At 36.0% G+C, this 21936-nt stretch overlaps 2 protein-coding genes across 4 annotated transcripts in view; one reads left to right on the top strand and one right to left on the bottom strand.

Moving 5' to 3' along the window:
* Positions 1-21936, bottom strand: part of LOC115449904 — a 149700-nt gene that overhangs the window by 46996 nt on the left and 80768 nt on the right. The window lies entirely within an intron of this gene.
* On the top strand, positions 1861-21674 carry LOC115449911 (phenoloxidase-activating enzyme). 2 transcript variants are annotated; one of them, XM_030177804.2, is made up of 9 exons: positions 1923-2055; positions 10810-10884; positions 13757-13911; positions 16522-16658; positions 17907-18058; positions 18411-18573; positions 19008-19213; positions 19889-20043; positions 20375-21674. In XM_030177804.2, the coding sequence occupies exons 1-9, from the start codon at positions 1998-2000 to the stop codon at positions 20630-20632; spliced, it is 1359 nt and encodes a 452-aa protein (XP_030033664.1). In that variant the 5' UTR covers positions 1923-1997; the 3' UTR covers positions 20633-21674. The 2 variants fall into 2 exon arrangements, with proteins under 2 accessions (XP_030033665.1, XP_030033664.1); XM_030177805.2 differs by lacking the exon at positions 10810-10884 and having other exon boundaries at positions 1861-2055.

Below are 21936 nucleotides of genomic sequence, written 5' to 3' on the forward strand. Positions count from 1 at the left end.
AATTGCATCAAATAGAATATTAATAAACTTAATTGTAACCTGATGGGTTATTTCCCTGTAATGAATAATTAAAACCATGATAATTAATGAATCATAAAAGGAAACAAATATTATTCCGAAAAATATGTTAATTGCGGTTGAAATTCCTTCTATTCTCTCGACCTAAGAAGTCCCCAAGCAAAGTGTCATACATCCGCAGTGATTTCATACAATATGGTAAAAAAAATGATAATCAAGATATTGGGGCAAATAAACAGATTTAATTTTATTGTCACAAAAGTGAATAAATCCCTTCTAGCCGTATTTCGGCGACGGGGCCAATCTCAATTAAAATCAGCCAGGTACGCGGGAGATATTATAGTGCACAAGTGTGCATTACACAAGTGCACTCTCTGCTCCTTCATTCTCAGTCAGGTGAGACGTCAATTCGACACGACCGAAGAGAGATCAGGCACAGGACCAACGGCTTATCGTGCTTGCAAAGTAGAGCATATTTTAAGAATGTTAGTTTGTGCAGTCAAAGATACAAATGAAACCTACCACATTGCAATCGAAATGTTAGTAGACATTTGTATACATTCTGATTCATTCTTCCGAGAATATTGTTTGTGTGTTATCTTAATTGATGCCATTTTAAGAAACAAAGTCCAAATTAATGAAATTCTAGTAATCGAAGAATAGATTACAGTTTGAACTATCCAGCCTAAAAAATATATTCAATAGCATGCCATTCACGAAACAATAATTGTTAAAAATCAATTTGGTCAAACATATCCAATATCAGCTTTATTACTACGTAGATAAGACTAACAGCAAACATTTGATCCAACTATACAAGCTATAGTATCGCCACTCGCCAAATATCTAAATGAATGACGAACGCATTGTAAACAAAACTAAGCGACTATCAACGTATGGGCAATTCCCAGAAGATATTGAAGTCACACCGGTTTGATACTTGCGAATTAAAATTATGGACTGTATCAGTTTACATTAAAGTTGTAAATCACGTGGCGGAGTCTCACTGTATCGTGTCTACAAAGATTCTGGTGTTTGTATAGAATAATAAATAGACGCGGCAATTAAATGTATTAAATAATTAATATTGTCGATGTAGCTGTGAAGTCCATAAGTTTGAATGCACTTTGTTCCAGGATTTCTGTTGTATGAATTCCTGATACAGCTCGAGGGCTTTGCGATGTACCGAGATGGTGTGACTAGAAAAAACCAAAACAAGTTACCAGATTTCATGGAGGAATCTTGAACTTTGGACAGCATTTACTTAATCTGCACTAACAGAACACATCTCAGGCCCTAACATCTGCATATAGTGCTTATAGTCGAATCATCTTATAACTTTATACGAATTTTGCTATTGATTGCCCACTTGTCTGTGATAAAAATAATTATTTATTTTAATTCAGAATTTTGTATATTTGATCATTTCTAACAAACATCAAAACACGAACTTTCGCATTTATAAATTTTAATTAAAGCAACACCGGAGATTCTCGCCCGTTCTTTTCTTATGAGAACTGGTTTCTGAACTGGCGGTAGAGTTAATATTGTCGGAATCTAAATAATGTATAACATTTTACAGGTTGAAATATATTCATTCATAAATTTAATTTCAAATTCAAAGATTATTGCACTCCACAATCATTTTATACATAAGATGTTACATTTTAATACGCGTGACATAATTGTGGACCGTGTCGGGCACGGAAAAGTTTCAAGAGAGGGAGAAACTATACAAAGTACTGATAATAGGTATATTTAATTTCAGATAAAAACTCTGAGACGATACGTCATCTTAAATGCCGTAAACACGTAGGTATAAATTTGCATCGACACGTCCTATCTGCAAACTACGAACCTTGTCCATAAGAGTGACCAGCGAGCCGGTAGACCGTGGCCACTGGCAGGTTCAGTGCGCGTCGAACCGACGCTGAGGTAACACGTATTGTGATTAAATGTAAATGTGAATACGAAAAAAAATGGCAAATTTAGTTTACGTGTTGTTATTAGCTTCGTATTTCTGCTTTGTTAGTGGACGTGAGTATTTCATCGTTTTCTCTAAATTTGTTTTAAGTTTTTCGCTAATTACTATTGTATTGTACTATTTTAAAATTTGTGTTCTATATATGTTTTCTCGTCTTTTGGAATTAACAATATCTTCATCTTAGTAGATGAAAATAATTTTCTCTAGTCTACGTTGTTTTATTTAGATGTCGACGCCATCAACTCGAAGCTCGACTTGCATACTTAAGTAATATGTTAGCGCTGCAATGTTAAACAGTCAAGCAATTTTTACATTTTTTCCTCAGTACTTATACATTATAAAAAAAAAAATATTGTATAGCCGTGCATTTTATACAAACGTAACCAAATGAAAGTGTTACAATTCTACATTAATGAACCTTTACGAATAAGAAATATGGACGAGCATTAAGAGGGCTTTTTTTAACCCAAAGTTATAGCCTAACTGAAGAGAATATAGTTAACCAACAAATGAAAACAAGTGTTAATGTACCATTGCATCAACATTAAGACCACTTTGGTTATAGACATAACCACTAACAAAATTAAAACGGAACCCACACAGCGCATGTCGAAATCCATAAAACCATTTATACTACAGATCGTGCCAAAGTAACGTACGAACACATTACTTCTGGAACAGTCAGGAAGAAACATCGTTCTAATAATAAATTTACCACGATTTAGAAATATTTTCCTCAATAAATGCCAAAATAATAATGGAAAATAAAGGCTTGCGATTTGATGAGTCAAACGTACGAGGTCCTCTATTACTACTACTACTACTATTAACATGAATCAAAAAAGATTTTTGAAATGCCGATACTCGTGTATTACAACATTAACAGGGGTTAATTAATTATTTATCAAATATCGTTATTTTGAAGCATTAAGATTTTGACGTCTAACACTTTTTGCACAAGATATTTCCAATTTACTATCTTAATTATAGGATTAAATCCAGCCTAAAAGGATGTACTTTTCGCATCCTTATGTACCCTTTCGAACATTCAAGCGTGCAAGTCATTGTTAATACTTGAAAATTTTGAATACAACGAAAATCACGAAAGTCCTTCAAAATGCAATTAAAGTACATTGTCGAGTGCTCTGACCGATTTCTAAAATTGGTATCGACATTTCGTTTTGTGGCTTATTGAGATGGTTTAGATCGGCATTGTGCGATCAGGGATTAACAATTGGTCTAGATTACATCGTGGTTTTGGAGTTTTTTTTAATTTTCTTGTATGTACAAATTAAGAAGATTAGAGGCTAATTCTGGCATAACTTTTTCATACTTACCTGGTTAGCCCATATTAAGAAGAGTTATGATTAAGGATGTCTCATCATTGAACTAAAGTATTTTTAACACGTTTCATTCTTATAAACTGAATTGATCATCTGTTGAAACACGAATAGCGTTTTTTTTATATTGGGACGAAAAAGTGACCCTACTGCATCTGATGGTTAAGTGAAGTGTTTCCTGTTAGCAAAGCATTTTGAGTGAAAATAAAACCGGGACAAAATACGAGTAAAATAATATTCGCCTTGGAAAATATTTTGAAAATACCTCCCAAATACTTAAAGTTCAAACTATTTTGCAAAATCGTCTTCGAGATTTTTGTCAGTCCCTGGTAAAGGAGAGGTGAGTTAGTTTAGCGGTAAGAGGAATTTTACCTTTCTGGTCAAGTTGGTTCACCTTGACCAGAAAGATAAAATTCCTCACCATGTTTTGGTTAAACATGGAACTAATTTCTTGTACCGACAACGTTAACTTTAAAACGCAAACGTGACGCACACAATGCAAGTTTTCATTTTCCTGGTCATGCTATATATCACGAGGAAGCAACATTACCACTTAGTATAGCCACAGAGAAAAACATTGTTAAAACTGTCAATTTTTTGCAAATCTTACTAACCAACCATTTACAAATATTAAAAACAAAACAAACGCGAGACTCGAGCAACTCGACTATTTAATTACTGCACAAAAAAAGGCTCAAAAGCTATAAACCAAGATATAAATAAATTCAAATATTCGCGTGCGTGCTCGACCACGTACAACGCACGTTGGTGTATATTTTAAAGCCGTTGCACGCCAAACATCTGCTTGCTATGTTTATACACAGTAAAATTCATATTACTATCTTCCCAGAATATAATACATAATACGAGTCTGCGAGCTCCGCCCGCGTACTTAAGTTATTCCGGGCTAAAAGTCCCGCTTTATATATTCTCGGGATAAAACAGAGCCTATATTTGTAGTTAGACATCTAGCAATACATCGGTGAAAACTGCATTTAATTCCATGCAGTAGTTTTTGCATGATACTTGTACAAACATACAGACAGGCTGTCAAAAATCCTTAAAACTGTTGTTTTGGCTTCTTTTGCTCTAATAAAGCCTCCCGTATTACATTTCTTCGATATTTGTATAGATATGAATGTATTTCCAAAGACTAAACAGAAAAACAAATGAGACAGAAAAATATCTTAACATTTCTTAAAAACCATTTCATTTCGTACAGTAAGCTACAAAAGTTGCCCACGTAAGTCGTTCTGATTCCGTGTCGCCTGTGTATATCCGGTTCCAACAGGCCGGCATGATTGTGTTGACTGTCGAAGGATCAACATCTCTCGTCAGTCGACATTCTACTTACCATCAGGTGCAGAGGGATCAATTCGCCATGCCCCGTATAAAAAAAGGAGCAGAACAAATTCTAATTTCAAATCGCCTATTAGATGTAACACTTTTAGCAATACACTAATAATAATATCAGCCCTGTGTTATATACTTGCCCACTGCTGAGCACAGGCCTCCTCTACTACTGAGAGGGATTAGGTCTTAGTCCACCACGCTGGCCTAGTGCGGATTGGTAGACTTCACACACTTTCGAAATTCCTATAGAGAACTTCTCAGATGTGCATGCACTAAGAATCTAGCTTAGTTTTTACGGTGATAATCCTGACGAATATCGACAGTCGACCGCCATCGGAAGATGCAAAATAGTTTAATATTCCAAATTACATTAAGCCTGAACATTTACCGTTATGTGCAATTTGCTTGCCAGTAAATCAAATCAATATTAATCATACCTAATATAAATATATTCTGACAAAACGACTCAATAATGATAATGTAGACACAATAACATGAAACTAATTATTAATATGAAAATTAACTAAAATAACTTAAATTAGAGTGACTAACTTATTTCCCGTTATAGAATTGACGTCATGCAAGCGAGCAAATGTAGATCTAAAACATGCTTGAAGAACGCTATATCAAAATGTGTTAGAGGTCCTACGGGGCAGTGCGAACTTTAGGCGCTTAGTTTAATGAAAATGTGGGCCATGAGAGGCTCCTAACCTCTTGGGCCCTGTACCAATGATACAGCTGATGAGGGGGTAGGTAAGCCACTTTTGAAATGGGGTAACAGAAAGACCTATCAAATAAACATAGCCTGATCAGTTTCACAACTAAATGAATGTGCAAAAACCAAATTATGCATCAATATTTTATTTAAGACGTAATATAGAACATTTTGTTCAAATGAACTCCAAGGCGCATACACTTATTTTATATTAATAATGGGAAGATAATATATCTACGGTTTTGTACTATTTGTATTGTAAAAAAAAAATATAGTTTGTAATGTTTAGAATAAATAATAGTCATTATTTGGATATATTCTGTAAGAAATAACTGTAGTAGTATTCGGTAAAAATCCGACATGACCCTTATTACGACGTGTCTATCTTGCATATTCACGACGAAGATCCAAGAGGATTTTCCCCATGAAAGACTGTTCTTACACACACTGATATACACACTTCTGGGATAAAGGCGTTATATATGTGTATGTTTAAATGTAAACTGCTAATGCAATTCATTTCATGTGTATTCCGTTGCATAGAAACACATTTCCTCAAGCGCCCTGGTCAGACCAGTCTAACCTGCAGTTTCTAGCTATAAACATATTTGTTTAGTCTATTTGCATCGCATTAGGAAGCGAAAGCTCTTGCATTTTGTTTACAAATATATTTAAATTAAACTTTTTACCTTTATTAGTTTTATACTGGAAGTCGCTTATTTCTTTATTTTAATTAGAACGAATATACTAATTATACATCTGATATATACATGTGATAGAAAAGACTTATTCAAAAAAAATATATTTAATAACAATATTATAAAAGAATGGACAATTGATGACAAAAAATAAAGCCCGGAGTTTCTTTCTGCCTTTCTTCTTCGGGTAGTCATCGCTTAGGTAGTTAGTGAAAGGCTGGTGGGTTAGCTAGGTTAGGGCTTTTATTGTCCTCACCGGTGAGGATCGCGACGCGTTTCTCCCTTATTGCTTATTTAAAAATACATATATACATCATTTTATTTCTTCTTCCCTGCCAGCCCGAGCTGGCTTCTTTGTTTACTAAGTATATTTTTCATTTCTTTTATTTTTAATATAAATTGTCTTTGTTTATATAAGCTAATTTAATTAAGTGATAATTAAATATTCTCATGTACCTTGACTTGTCATAAGTGCAACTCCGCCTTATTACAAAAAGATAGGTTAGTACTGGGTTTAAACCAAGACTAAAAAGTCTAGGTTTGTTACGGTATTAAAGTTAGTACTCGGACTAAAATTCATTCTTATTACAAATCCAAGACCAACCGAGGATTATCTAGTACCGAAGATAGTCCCTGATTTAATTCGTATCCACAGAGTATAAGCAAAAATTACCGTAATTCATTGATTCATTCACTCCGCATTTGACGCACCGTTCCTTTTAACACAAATATGTATAAAACGAAGGGCAAAATGTTTAATAAAATGTGATTTGGATAATGATGATGATGCTAAATATATACTATTTTGCTATTTAAATATATCTTAAAGCTGAAAAATTTAAAATGGCTTGGTTTTGTTTTAATTCACTGTTGACTTGTTAAGCTAGCGTACAATGGAATGAAGTGTGCGGCGCGCATATTTGAACATTATCAAAATGTTTACATTTCGGTTTATTTATGATTTTGATTAATAACACTTCAAGTAACATAAAGGAACGTTGTTCTTTTAAAACAATTTAGGCACGGCAACAGCATCACAAATATAATTGTTTTTGTTGTGGAATCACTTACGTTACGTATATTTTAGTTATACCAATTAAAAATGGAGCAATAAATCAAAACAAACGAGGCGAATATTGGACTTTTGAAGAAAAGGTTAGTTAAAAGCAATCATCTTGGTTATGAGCAGTGTAATAAATTAAAATGTTATTCAATTAGTACAAATTTCCTTCTTAATCCAAGAAATACTACGTTAACTTATTTCCAAGTCGGTTTACATATTAGATAATAAATCAACCAAGACGAGTGCCAATATGTTAAGATGTAAAGAATGAAAAAAAAATAACAAATAAGTAAGTGAGTAAATTTTGCTGTTTTTGTAATGAATATTTAGTTACCATGACTTATGTAAAATGTACCTATATTTGTAAGACTAAACGACTTATTAACTAACGAAAACTACGGGGTCTATTGAACCGCAGATTTGTTCCTAACATTTTTAAATCTTCTAAATCCATTAAATCAATCAAATTTATTTCCATTTTTTCTATTTTAGTTTATATTTGGTTCTCTAAACACAATTATCAACTTTGAAATTTGATGTTTCGAGGTTAGTACTGGAGTTAAACTAGGGGTCACGGCGGTTTAACTTTAGTACCACAGATAGTCCTCGGACTAGCGATAAACTCGGTTTTGTAATACCATTTTTCTTAGTCCATAGTTTAAACCTGGTACTAAACCCGGTACTATAGTTAGTCTTCGTTTTGTAATAAGGCGGACTATGTTCGCCTACGTGATGAATAAAGCATTTTTTTTTTATACATCTGCAACATTTATATTTAGGGTTTGTTTGTTACTAGAAAAATGTTATTTCATATTATTGATTTATTCTGTTTAATTTGTTATTAATTAATAAATTAATACTTACAAGAGATACTTAGTCGATACCCCCTTTTTAAGAACATTCCACGGGTGGAGGCATATGAATTTCGGCACAGCAAGGTTTTGTATGGAGAAGGGCAGAAAGCTGATGATTTTATGTAATATGTTTAAGCAATACATTAAATTAATTAAATAAAGCACTACACCTTACCATGCATTTACATATGTATACTCTTACAAGTGTGAGATGATGATTAAAGTTCATAAATAGATGAGGTGCAGAAAAATAAAATTTATATTTAATAATTGTTACAAGTATATTATTCGATGGATTTTCGACCATTAGATCTCCACTAGTACTGTTAAATTTTTAATTTATATTAATTTAAAAGAAATCCTCGCTAATGATCCTCAAACTTTAACCTTAAATAATTATACAATATGATTAAGATGTACCCCTTACTTATATGCTCTGGTTAAACTTTTCTTCTTTAATAATTTGTCCTACATAAAATAATTTTGAAAGAAATATTTAACAATATAATATTTAATGTGTTAACTGTAGACATTGATCCGTATTCATGAATTTTTGCTGTCGACCTCCATTTGCAAGGTAGATAGAGGCCATAATAAGGGTAGCAGGAACATGCTGGATGAAGGATGCTTTTGACTGGTCCGTTTGGAAATCTTTGGGCGAGACCTATGTTCAGCAATGGACTTCATATGGCTGATGATCTGTATGTCTTGCCTTCCCAGAGAGGTAGCTAACGTAGAGCTAAGCAGTCCAGCCCACCAAGCCCTAGTGGCCAGGGTTCTTCCGGGACCACGACAAGTGACCTTTTTTAGTTCACCACCTTGTGAAAACTAACAAAGCATCTTATATACTAAAGAGTGGAAATGGGAAATTTTTTTGTCCCGCCTGAGGCCCTTAGTCATATAGTTACGTCACTACCCCATCCAATTACCAGGTACCTTTACTCAAATTTGGACTTTATAACCACAGCATGAAGGAAGGGATTGTATGCATACAATAAAAATATATATATTATGATAACCGTTATTTCATCAAATCCATTAACAATTTTTACAAATACCATCATGAAACGTGTTTGTGCATAACCGGTAGAGTTCGCAAAAAAATGCCGGCCATTAAAAGGCCGTATTGAAAGAACCTGTATTTGTATGAAAATATACATTATTCATTATATTATGTATGATTGCTAAACTGGCAAATAAAAAATCTGTTATGGATTCAGTGAATTTTTCACATATTTTATCGATGCAAAACGTTAGCATTTGCGCACTATGCACGCCTTTTATTTTGAATTCGTCAATCGTTTCAATAGTCTGTCCAGAAAAGTAAAAAACTTGCTTTAGAGCATCACTTTTGCTTCTAAGTTTTATACTAAACGTTGTCGTAACATTTTACTTCCATATTTTACCACAATATGTGAAAGTTTTTATTGTCCCAGTCAGGCTATACATTTGTCTATGATTTATCACTATTAATAAAGCCTGTATTGACATAAAAAATCTTTCATTAAAGCATTTAATAATTGAAACTTCCAAACGGATAACCTTTGTTGCGCACACTGGAATTAATAATATTTAATAGTTTTATTATCTTCTTGACTACCCAAGTATTATTGTAAACGACTTGGGAAAACACTAACATATCTGTAACTACCAATTTAATAGTTTAAGATAGTGAAAATACCGCAGCTCACTTGACCCATGCAACAAACAAAAGGCTACAATTGGCATACAGGGTCATATTAAGAATTGCATTATTAAATGAAAACACATACATATCTTAATCAAAATAAAACTTTACATGTTACTCGAACTAGGAAAGCAATAAACGGTACATTTATTGAACAAGTCCACCTTCCGAGAATAAGTATTAATTTATTTCAGGAAACGATTGCCTTGTATGAACCACAAATATAGTAAACTAGCTTTTACCTGCAGCTTCGCCGCGTATTTTTTTTTCAGGACAAACAACCTATAATATTCAAGAGTAATGTAGCTTCCTATCAGTGTTAATAAAAAATCAATATCCGTTTAGTTCCTGATTAGCGTGTTCAAACTAACAAACTCTTCAGCTTTTTATACCAATAAGTATAGACAGACGACACTCGCGGATTTACTCGCGTGAAAACTCTTCCAAAAACCGTTCCATTGCGCACTATTTCGGAATAAAACCTAGCCGATATATATACGCCGTATTCGCTTGATATATACTGGTGACTGGTTTCTCGTATGCAAGCACCCGTCTGGATAGATAACACTGCAATTTCTATTTTTATCGCCCTACAGAGCAATGTATTGCTGCCTCTGGCATTAAGTCCGCCTATATACTTATCTGTATAAAAGTGTATAAATAAATAAATATTCCAGTTTGGACATTGTAGCCCCGTGTTCACTGAGCATTACGAGACAGCTTGAATATCAAAGTGCAGAGCGCGGTGGAGTGTACTTCGTTCTATTGCTGCTGTTTACGGGCGGTCTCATCATTAGGCCAGCTGTTTGTTCGTCTCGTCATTCATTTGTATTGTCCTGATCCTCATCATCAGTCCACCTGTATGTTCGTCTCGTCAATCATTTATCTTGCGCTTAATCTCTCTCCGGTCATGTCGGATTGTCATCTCACCGGACTATGAGAGTCAAGAAACAGAAAGTGCCTGTGTATTGCACACACTTGTGCACTATAATATTCCCCTGCGTGGCTGATCTCCGCTGAGATTAACCGCCGTAGTCGAAATTCGGTTTGGAAGGAATCAAATCGATAATTTGTATTAAAAAACAACAATTCCTTAGGTGCATCGCCGGCGGACGACGCGATACGTTATCCAGGGGAGGTGGAGCCGAAAGTAAGGTCCTTCGGCACTGGAGGTAGTTATTGTGGTGTGCTTGGCTTAAATCGGTGTTCTGTCTACTTCATAATAGCCGGCAAACAACTTCTTTTATATATTGAAATTAAACTAATTTTCGGATTCTATCGCGGTAATTAGTGTTTCATTTTCTCCCCGACGTTTCTTTTATATGTTAGTTTAGCTACACTTATGTATTGTAGCTACATATATGTGAGCCTCCTTTTTATTGGTAGCTTTACTAAGGTACAGAACAATATCCTCCACTGCGCGGTAATGTTCTCAAGTTGTTTGCCGGCTATTGTGTTTTTGTGTGTTCGTCTCGCTTCAATGCACGCAGTGTTTTTCTGATCACTCTGCACTAAATTTAAATTATAAAATATTAAAACTAATATCTACTTTATTAACTGCTGTATTTAACAATACTATAGTAACATTTATATTTTTCCTACGATAAATATGATGCTGATACACCTAAATAATTACAATTATAAACACTTACTAGTCTCACGAAGCGGCGAGAACTAAGTTAGGGATCGGATGGACTGCCGAGACGAAGGTTCGCAGGTTCAAAACCCAAGGGCACGCTCCTCTGTCTTTTTAAAAAGTTATGTGTGTATTCTTTGTGAATTATCGCTTGCTTTAATGGTGGAGGAAAACATCTTGAGAAAACATGCATAGCTGAATTAATCATGAGAATTTCCAAGGTACGTGAGTTCTAACAATTCACACTAGGACAGCGTGGTAGACTAATGCGTAAACTCTCTCATTAGAAGTGACCCGTACTCAGTAACCGTACGTAGTGAGCAGCATATACCATAGATCTTGTATAATTAATAGTCTTCAAAGTTTTTTTTTGTTGTCGCGGAGAAAGTTATCCACTACTACCGCCAAGCCTTCACGGGGGGCGAGGCTGGACGGTAATGTTGACTTCGTGCAGCCTCACGAACCGACATTGAGCCGCCCGGAGATAGTAAAACGTCGGAAAACTGCCGGACCGTATTCTTAACACTATATACTTTATTATGGTTTTCTTTTACGCTAGCAAATGGACCAAAATACATTAACTGACGTTGACGTTATAGGGGCTCATCCTACGTTTAATCTTTTTACATTATTCTATATATTATGATTAATAATACGAAAAAGATGTCTTTCTGCGAAACCTGATTAAAAAAAAAACAAAAATTGGTTAAAAACAGCCAGTAATTCGTATTTCAAATATTGCAATGTGCAGAAGTGGGCATATTGTGGGGTTATCGCTTTATCTCTTTCTTTCGCACGCTTTGTAATTCCCGATGACGTTACATGTGGGTATTGCGCCTCTTCTCTGTTTATTGTTACTTACCGGATTTTAATAATTCCTTGTGTGCTATAATTTATATAATGTAAATATTTGATAATAGTAAAAATCAGCTCAGCGAACGTGTACAATATCTGCAAATAAAAACTTAGTAAATAGATTTCTAACCTTCGAGGAAATATGTAAGTAGTTTAGATCATTGAAATATATATTGTTCAGTTTCATATTATTGGATTTCCCAAGAATTCCAATACGGAAACTTCGAAACAATATGTTTACGAACTTCTAAACAAGTTAATGGTAGCACGATACTACTAATAATATATCAAATGTGAGGTCAAAGTGTTAAGTCATAAATGTTATCTAACAAATTAACCGTTAAATTTGCCAATAAAATGCGATAACCTAATTGCCGCCTTTATGTTTCGATATGAATTCAAAATATTCGGAGCCAACTCGATTAAAAAGGATCAAAATATATTTTGCGATTATTCAAAATATGGAAAATCCGACTCGATTATCATACCGAAACCGAGTTAAAGACTCAATAATGTCACAATGAAAACTGAAGCTGAACCGATGTAATGTATTAACACCTTTGTCGTATATAATTATTCCTCCTATTAAACCAAGAAATAACAAAACTGTCTAAATCTAATTAATTTGTGAAAAGCATGTTAAAAATACTTTGTTCTGTGTGCTTAGAATTTGACAAAAAAAACAACACAACTCCGTGTCGTCTTATGGGATTGATTGAGACGACCACGTGACTGATGCATTGGTCTCTCGATCAATCACAAACATCAAAATTAAGCATCTACTTACGAGTCGCGTTCTTTGAGACATTCTAAGGATGTAGATCACTCCATAATCACGATGGTCGAAAAAGCGAATGGATTCATGCGTCGAAAACGGCGATAAATCGTCCACACCGACTACCTTAATATCCGAATTTAAACAATAGCCTTATTAAAAAAAATTAGTTTAGATTCATGACATTAACGAATCTAATCGACGTACAAAAAAGTTTAACAGTATACGTTTTGTTTCTTTTATTTTTGTAGTTACTAAGTGTGTGCTAATCATTGTTTGAAATAATAATTAGATTCCCTTGTTTACTTGTAGAATGTAAGCAAACGACCACGTGGACCATCTGATGGTAAATGATCTCCACTCATTCTCATATTATTATCAATTGAGAACTTTTAAAAAGGAATTTAGATTAAAAGAAGGCGGACAAGTCACCGCAAATAAACAATTCTTGTTAGATAAACTGTTCTTGTTAGCTGATGTTGAAGGAGTAAATATGTTCTATGCAGAAAAAGAGATTTTGAAAGCATCAGCAATTTTACTATACGTATGTACGAAATACAAGCAAAGCAGTACGTACATGATTTCTGTAAAGCAGTGTCCTTTGCCAACTCATTCTTAGCGTGGACGAGAACATCTACAGAATTATTCTACTAAATTACCTGTTACATTAACTCTCTGTACTGCAATTCCGTCTCGAACATTGAATAAAGACTGAGAATTCTTGACTGATGAATGCTTATTAAATTATATGCTCATGATATTTATTGGAACTTTCCAGAATCATGCACGACGCCCAACAACGGTAAAGGCACGTGTAAGTCGATATACGAGTGCGAAGAGCTTCTCAAACTGGTGTACAAGAAGGACAGGACGCAGCAGGACACGGATTATTTGAAGAAGTCCCAGTGCGGCTTCATGGGCAACACACCAACGGTAAGTACTAAACACATACCCCCTTATTCATAGACGTTTTTTACCTAAGGACAGAGCAAAGCTGTGATAACAAGTCTGTTTCTCAGTGCCGACGGCATGACAGCCTTCACAGTACGTAGCCATAGGGCCGTTGTGATTGGTTAATATTGAAATACAAAAATTGACCTATAAGAGGACGCCTGGATGGGTACTCTATTTCTGCCGCCAAACAACAGTTCGTTGTCAGGTTATATTAAGGCTTTCAAAGAAATTATAGTCTGTGTAGTCACTGAGCTTAAAGTCCAATATTTTAAGGCGGAGAGTACAGTAAAAGTGCAGTATACCAACTTTAAGTTATGTTGCTATTCTTTCTGGGCAGATATTACGCTTTTGACCAGGCGAGCGGCTGGTCGTCTTGTTATTCAGTATAAAATGTATACGCTAGCGTCCTAACAAGAAAACAGTAGTTAATTAATGTGCTAAGTTGACTTTGTTTGGCCCCCCGAACATCTTAATCGTACGTGACGCAACAAGGTGTCACTTTAGGTTGACTTTTGGAAAGATTCACACCAAGTATTAATTCCATCCTTACGGCATAAACAACTAAGCAAGGCTCTACCATTAAAAAAACTACACAAAACAAGTCTTAGGTGACGTAATATAATTTTCGAAATCATCGCACCGTACCGTTTCCACATGTTACGTTAACATACAGGTATTTTTTAAAAATATTTATCCTTATTACGTAAATAAAGTCTTCAAGAATGTGATCTCAAGTATGTTTTCCTTTAATCCGTATGATACTAAGGACAGTGTAACTACTGGACATAATAAGACTTAATATCTCATGTCTCAGGATGACGAGCGCAGTGGAATACCAAACAATACTTTGTAATTCAAGGTGTCGGATGGTGATTCTAATGTTTATGAGCAGTCGTATCGCTTACCATTAGGCAAACGGCAAGCTCGCTTCCTCATTCAAAGCAATTTGAAAAAAGGAAAATAGTAATAATATATTTTTTTCTTAAAAATCTATATATGTTTAAATATACTAAGTTGTATAATATAGATGCAAAATAAGTCGTCCAGTTACATATTGCAAGTTCCTTATACTTTTGAATCGATATTGAAATATGAAAGTATTCTATTACTGAACAGGAAGAAAAAGGCATGGGATTAAGTATACATATTTTGTATGTATGTGTAATCATAAAAAAGTAAAAACCCACGTGAAAATGGAATCATACGTCCACTGTCTTCAAACGTTACAAGATTTTCCTCAATAAATTTAATAATTTCGCGTATTTTTCCCTCGTTTGCCAATTTTGTTCAATTATAATTTAATGCTACGTACTTATTATTCTTATATTAAATTAATCTTAGAAATGATTGAAGATTACATTGGAGTCATCAGTTAGCAACGAGAATAAGCAATTAATTGTTTGCAAAGTTTTAAAATCACATTGTGTATATTTTTATAGCACCAGCCATACTCAAAGTGAGCCTTTGGGACTCCGCTAAAATCCCATTATAGAAAATGTCAAGCGATAGGATTATTAACAACATACAAAATTTATATTATTTAAGAATATATTCATCTATAATTGTATGCTGCTGCTGCGGCTAAACATGCTGTCTCTATCCTAATTATGTAACATTCTGTATTCCGTAAAATAATGACCTTTCCCGGCCACTTAAAGGCGATCGTGCGTAATAAAAATTTCGCTAGTATACCCTCATTTCTTAGTAAGTCCTCCCATTTCTATACCAACTGCAATAATGACTGAGTCATTTTCTTACGCGGGGAAGAACCGAACCCGCATTTACCCGTTTACAACAGCTAGCCTTTCTTTAAACAATGACGAGGCGAGCGAGTCGCTCGTCTGACTATGAGCTCATCAAATGTTTTGTTTACAATTTACTTATTTCTCCCTGGATCATTGTAAATGCCAGTCAGTGAAGATGTTTTGCATGTTAAAAGTAAACGTCGAAACAGCCTAACAAATTGCACTCACCATCACTGGAGTAGAACCTGGTACTGTTAACCTTGGAAATATAGTATGGATGTGACTTTTCGAGCCGCAGTTGCCAGATAGAGAGGTTTCTCTCCAAATTTGGGGGTTTTAACGCCATGCAGGCAAATTAGTTGGACAAAGGAGTTATTTACGGAGAAGAAATATATTCGATTGACAAATATATAATTGCTGTGCCCGCGGCTTCGCCCGCGTGGTAATCGGTGTGTCACAAAGTAATTCAACCATAACACAACACAACCACGCAAGCTCTTCAACATTAATCGTTATATTTCAGTTAATTTACATAAAACCGTAATGTAGTATTAACGTAAACCTTCCTCAGGAATTACACTATTAGTAAAAACTGTACAAAAATTCGTTCAGTAGATTTTGAGAAAATCGATCACATACAGACAGCTTTTGAGGACTTTGTTTTACAAAATGTATAGATTTCTTGCCAAAATAGGAATTTAAACTTTTTTAGGTAGCAAGATTTGTGTTTTTCAAAAGCCCAATTATCTAAGAACCTCTTTACTTTGTTTTGGAGGGAATTCACTTGCGACATCTAGCGACAGTGTTTCCAGCAAAACATTCAACATGCATTATCAATTTCCAGGTGTGCTGCCCGAACCCTTGCATCACGCCGCAGGGAGAGCCAGGGCAATGCGTCAGCATTTACGAATGCACTAATCTCGCCAATTTGCTGAAGCCACCCATTACCGCCGATACGTATAACTATGTGCAGAAGTCTAGGTGAGGTTTAGTTTTTATACGGACAGCAATGATTAAACAAATACAGATATTATAGTGCACAATACACAGGTGCACTCTCTGTTCCTACACTCTCATAGTCCGGGGAGACGGCAATGTGACATGGTCGGAAAGAGAGCAGGCGCAGAACCAACGGGGGTATCACATCGCCAACTCCCTGACTCGAACTACGACTGAGTCATTTATACAGATAGATAAACGCAATCACAATTATTTTTTGCCCGACCCGGCATTCGAACCCAGGATCTAAGCGTCATAGTCGACTCGCACCGCGCACGCATTACATCTACGCCACCGTAACAGTCTTAAAACAATATACTATAAATACCACACAACACCCTAAACCCATGATATTGAAAAAAAGAAACAACAACGTGACCGTAACATCTTAAATCGCCAATAAAAGCCGTAATTACATTCGTATGCAAATCACATAATAACCAGTTTCCCCGTGTGTTAATGTCAAGGATTCCAATTGGCACAGATGACGTGATGATACGTCTGGGACCGTTCGTGTTTACGCGATCGGTTAACGTCACACGTATATGCACGTTGTGGAGGCAACATTCGATCGAGGTCCATATCGGTTGTAGTTCCTGATAATTTATGAATCAATACGAGCCCTTTATTGGTGAAAAATTTCAATTAACACAAGCATGAGCGGTCTGTTACCACTTTCGCATAAAACTAGCATTGTTTTTCGACTCGCAGTTAAGTATTGCCGCTAACGAACTCGACAACAAAAGATAAACAAACACACATCACGCCTTTATCTTATGGGATAGGCAGAGGTGCAACCAGGGCATCAACTTTGAGGCTTGTCTGGTCCGTCCCTTGATTTGATAGGGGCGGGGCTATCGTCATATCGGGCACAAATTCCCGACTCCAGGCTGATATTTACAAACTAAAGCTTCGACTGTGACACCCCGCCGGGTTGGAGGATGAAGGGTGTGGTTTAAAGAGTGATTTACAGTCCGATTGTCATTTAATAAAATGGCGTCACAAGGTAGAAACCCAAGTCCTTTTTGTTATACAGGCACGCTAAAGTGACGTCTCTGCACCTGTTGGTAAGTGAAATGGATCCAATAAAATATCGAATGAACGAGAGATGATTACCCCTCGGCAGTCGACACAATTATGCCGGCTTATTGGAACCGGATGTCCTTTTTTGTCCCATTCCCCTACTAGAATTTAAACCATCGACCTAATCATTGGACCACACATTTTCAGATGCCAAGGGGCAGATCAGTACAGTGTCTGCTGCGGATCAGCGCCAAACTTCCCTTCCAGTGGCGACTGCAAGGCTTCCGTTTCCGCCTTCCCGCCAGATCCCAAGTCCAAGTGCTGCGGTGTAGACAGCAGAGTCGGGAACAAAATCATTGGTGAGTGATTGTAAACTTTCTAATTCAATCTAAAATGTCACTTCTTACAAATCTGCCCCTTTTAAGCTGGCAACGTATCGTATCACTTCTAATTTGCTCTGGAACAATGTTCTAATATGTGACTATCTAATAATGTGACCGTGCCTCTAGTGGCCTAGGGTGCCCTTGCTCTTCATTGAGGAAGGTGCTGTATTGTATTTTCTTATATATGCACGTCAAAATGACTTCACTAATCTTGGTGGTAAAGGAGAGATGTTCAAATAAGAATATCAATGGCAAACGATGATTACCCCTCGAGAATCGACACAATCATAATAACCTGTTCTAAGCGATTGACGCCAAATCTTTTCAGGTGGAAATGCGACAGACGTAGACCAATACCCATGGTTGACCATCATCGAGTACGTGAAGACCGGCCCCATTAAGCTGTTGTGTGGTGGCGTCCTCATCAGTGGAAAATACGTGCTGACAGCCGGACACTGCCTCACGGGACCCGTTTTGCAAATTGGCACACCGTGAGTGGCTTTCTTCTTTTCAAACTCTACTTTTTTAACCTCTACTTGCGTTCTATCGTAAGATATGTTTTGTTGATCTTTCTAACACTTTGACGTCAGATAGAACGGTCATAAAAAGTATCTTAATCATTTTACAATTGACGCAAACCTAGGGCCGCCATCACCGAAATTGTCGACGCCGGATAAACATGGGAAAAATCCCGGACATTTGGACGAAATATGGGTATTTCTCCAGACACCTCAAAAAATATTTTTTTCAATAAAATAATAACATTGTTATAATTTTTTTAAAAGCCCTTGACGGACCGCCCCCCGACGCCCTTCAAACTAGGACAAATCCGGGGAATTCCGGACAGATGGCAGCCCTACGCGAATCCATATACACCGAACACGAGCAGTATGCTAAATCTTTCTTTATACCTAAATTGTTGCAGAACAAACGTCCGCCTGGGAGAATACAATACGAAAAACGACGGCGCGGACTGCGTGACGGTAGAGGCTGGGGGGATGGACTGCACAGAGGGAGCGGTCATCGTGCCCATAGAGAAGACAATACCGCACCCGGAGTACAACCCCATCAGCAGGACGAGGAGGAACGACATAGGACTCATCAGGCTGAAGGAGATGGCGCCGTTTACTGGTATAGTTTTGTTTATTAACACTTTAATTAGATTACCAAACAATGCAGAATAATTGGTGGAAGAATATTTATATCTGCCCGAATAGCAGGGTGCAATACCCCCCATAGTGGCCTACGTAAATCTGTTGCGTTCCGGGACCAGTCTGTGTATGTCCGAGTACAACCATACCGGCATAATTTTGTCGACTCACGAAGGGTAATCATTTCTCATAGAGTTGCTATCTAGACCGAAGTTATATACCATCAGGTGCAGTGGGTTACGTTTCCATGCCTGGATATAAAGTAGCATTGCTGACACGCCAAAGGTCTACTGCGGTTGTAGCCAACCCAACTCCAATGCCCTTTTATACACTTAACGTGTTAAAATGAGCGCTAAGAACCGTCGCTACAAGCATATAGCACACACAACAGAACTTGTTCGCATCGGCTACAACAAACATAGCGTTTATTTTCCTTATTACTGTAGCGTTAATTTTCACACCTATGTGTGATTCCGCGGCCTTTTTGTTGTCATTTCGCAGTAGACGTATTAAACATTAATTATTTCTCGCGACTCCAGCTGCGCTTACGCAAAAAGATTTCAATCCAGCTCCGTGTCAAATTAAACTGGTTTCTGTCCGAACAATAAAGACAGTTACCGTGATTATTAATTCATTAATAAATTGCCACTTGCAGATTTCATCCGTCCCATCTGCCTGCCAAGCTTGGACCTGACGCAGGCTCCGCCGGTGAACTTCACGCTGTACGCCGCCGGTTGGGGAGCTGTCAGCACCTCACAGCCCAGCAGCAACGTCAAACTGCACGTCCAGCTGCCGTTCATCAGTTACGAGGTGATTTTTGTTGTTCTATTTATCTTTTCTATACGGACCTACAATGCTTAAACCACGGATTTAAACCTTCCCGCTTTATAGACTGATTCATATAAGAGAACGTAGAAATAAAATTAAACAAATTATACCTTATTTTCAAAAACATTATCGTTCAAATCTACCAACACCACGAAATACAATAGAGATTATAAAAGTATCAGTAGATATATTACAAACTTTAATTACACACTTAAAATTGCTTAGCCAAGTCTACTCTTGATAATTTTCTAGCCAACCCAAACCTCAGTTTAAAGGTTACTAACAATGAAATAATCCATCCATTCATTCGCAGCGATGTCAGCCGTCGTACGCCGTACAGAACAGACAGATCGAGTTGTGGGAGAAGCAAGTGTGCGCGGGCGGCGAGGCTGGCAAAGACTCCTGCAAGGGTGACTCCGGAGGTCCCCTCATGTTCGAAAACGGGCAGACTTACGAAGTCATCGGCATAGTCTCTTTCGGACCGACGCCGTGTGGAATGCAAGATATACCAGGCGTGTACACTAAAGTACACTCTTACAAAGATTGGATAATAAGTAACATAAAGCCGTAGGTTTTGATAATGTGGTCATTGTAAATGAGATTACGTAAAACTATTCAGTTCGAAGTGTTCTAATTATAATCCATATTTACGTCGCTATAAGGTAAAAATCTTACGAGTCAAACTTATTTATGAGCAATAAATATTAATGAAGATAATATTAATGATCAAGAAATAATAAAGTAAGTTATCGTTATGATTTCTTATGTTTACGCGAATGTTAGACATTGAAATAAAACTATTTCGCATTCAACAAAGTCTTCGAAACGTCGGGAGAAAATTGTAATACAAAAACGCGATTAATTCCGAAAAAAATAGTTTTATTTCAATATAGGTAATATACGACATAAAGGATGAACTCTCTTAAATATAAATAGTGTAGTGTTTTTATATTTTTTTACAATTTACATAAGTTTATTCAAAGTAAAACAAAACATTCTTCACTATAGATAGCATTATAACTCAATATACTCATTATTTGTTTAAAATGCTTACTAAAGTCAATTCGAATGTGTTTTATATTTTAACGCTATTATATGTCATAATATTAATAATACACGTTTAAGTTATCTTCAAAGAAAACACTTATTTAATCTAATCATAGCTTAAAATGGTCGGTTTGCTGATGTTAAAACCCGCCATAGTGGCTCACGTTAGTGTGTCGCGTTCCAGGATCAGCCTGTGTATAATCCGGTTCCAACTGGCCGGGATAATTGTATCGACTGTCGAAGGGCAATCATCTCTCGTCTCTAAGTTTTTTAATATAAATTTCAACTTTGCTAGCTCCACGCGTTCTTTAAAAAAATGGCTCTTGACAGACAGAGAGACTGACAAAGGTGATCCTGTAAGGGTTCCTTTTGTAGTACGGAATAATATTTTTGAAACTTATTAGCAATGATTAAAAGTTAATTAAATTTATCAATAAAGTTACACTATTACGATATTTTAAAATAATGTTGGGATGGGATGATCTCAATAGCCCTCCTTGATAATACTATAATTTTTTATTAAGATTCTAAATAAGATTATGTGGTAATAAACTATTTTTATAAAGTGTTCTCTTTTTATTGATTGACTCAACTGGCCCGCTAGATGTCGTCCTTTCCTAACTATGAATATTCATATCAATCTGCATCTTTTCGTTTTGTTGCTTCTCAAAACCATTGTGGTAATCAAGTGATATTTCAATCAATCAACTATTTTCATTGACGCATATTCTATAGACACGAACGTCCCTATAAACTATTTGTTCAAAATCTGATCTAAAATGGCAATTAAAACGTCACTGTTATAACCTATTTATTCACTTGAACAAC

Source organism: Manduca sexta, chromosome 5 (assembly GCF_014839805.1).
Source record: "Manduca sexta isolate Smith_Timp_Sample1 chromosome 5, JHU_Msex_v1.0, whole genome shotgun sequence".
In the NCBI taxonomy this organism is placed as follows: Eukaryota; Metazoa; Arthropoda; class Insecta; order Lepidoptera; family Sphingidae; genus Manduca; species Manduca sexta.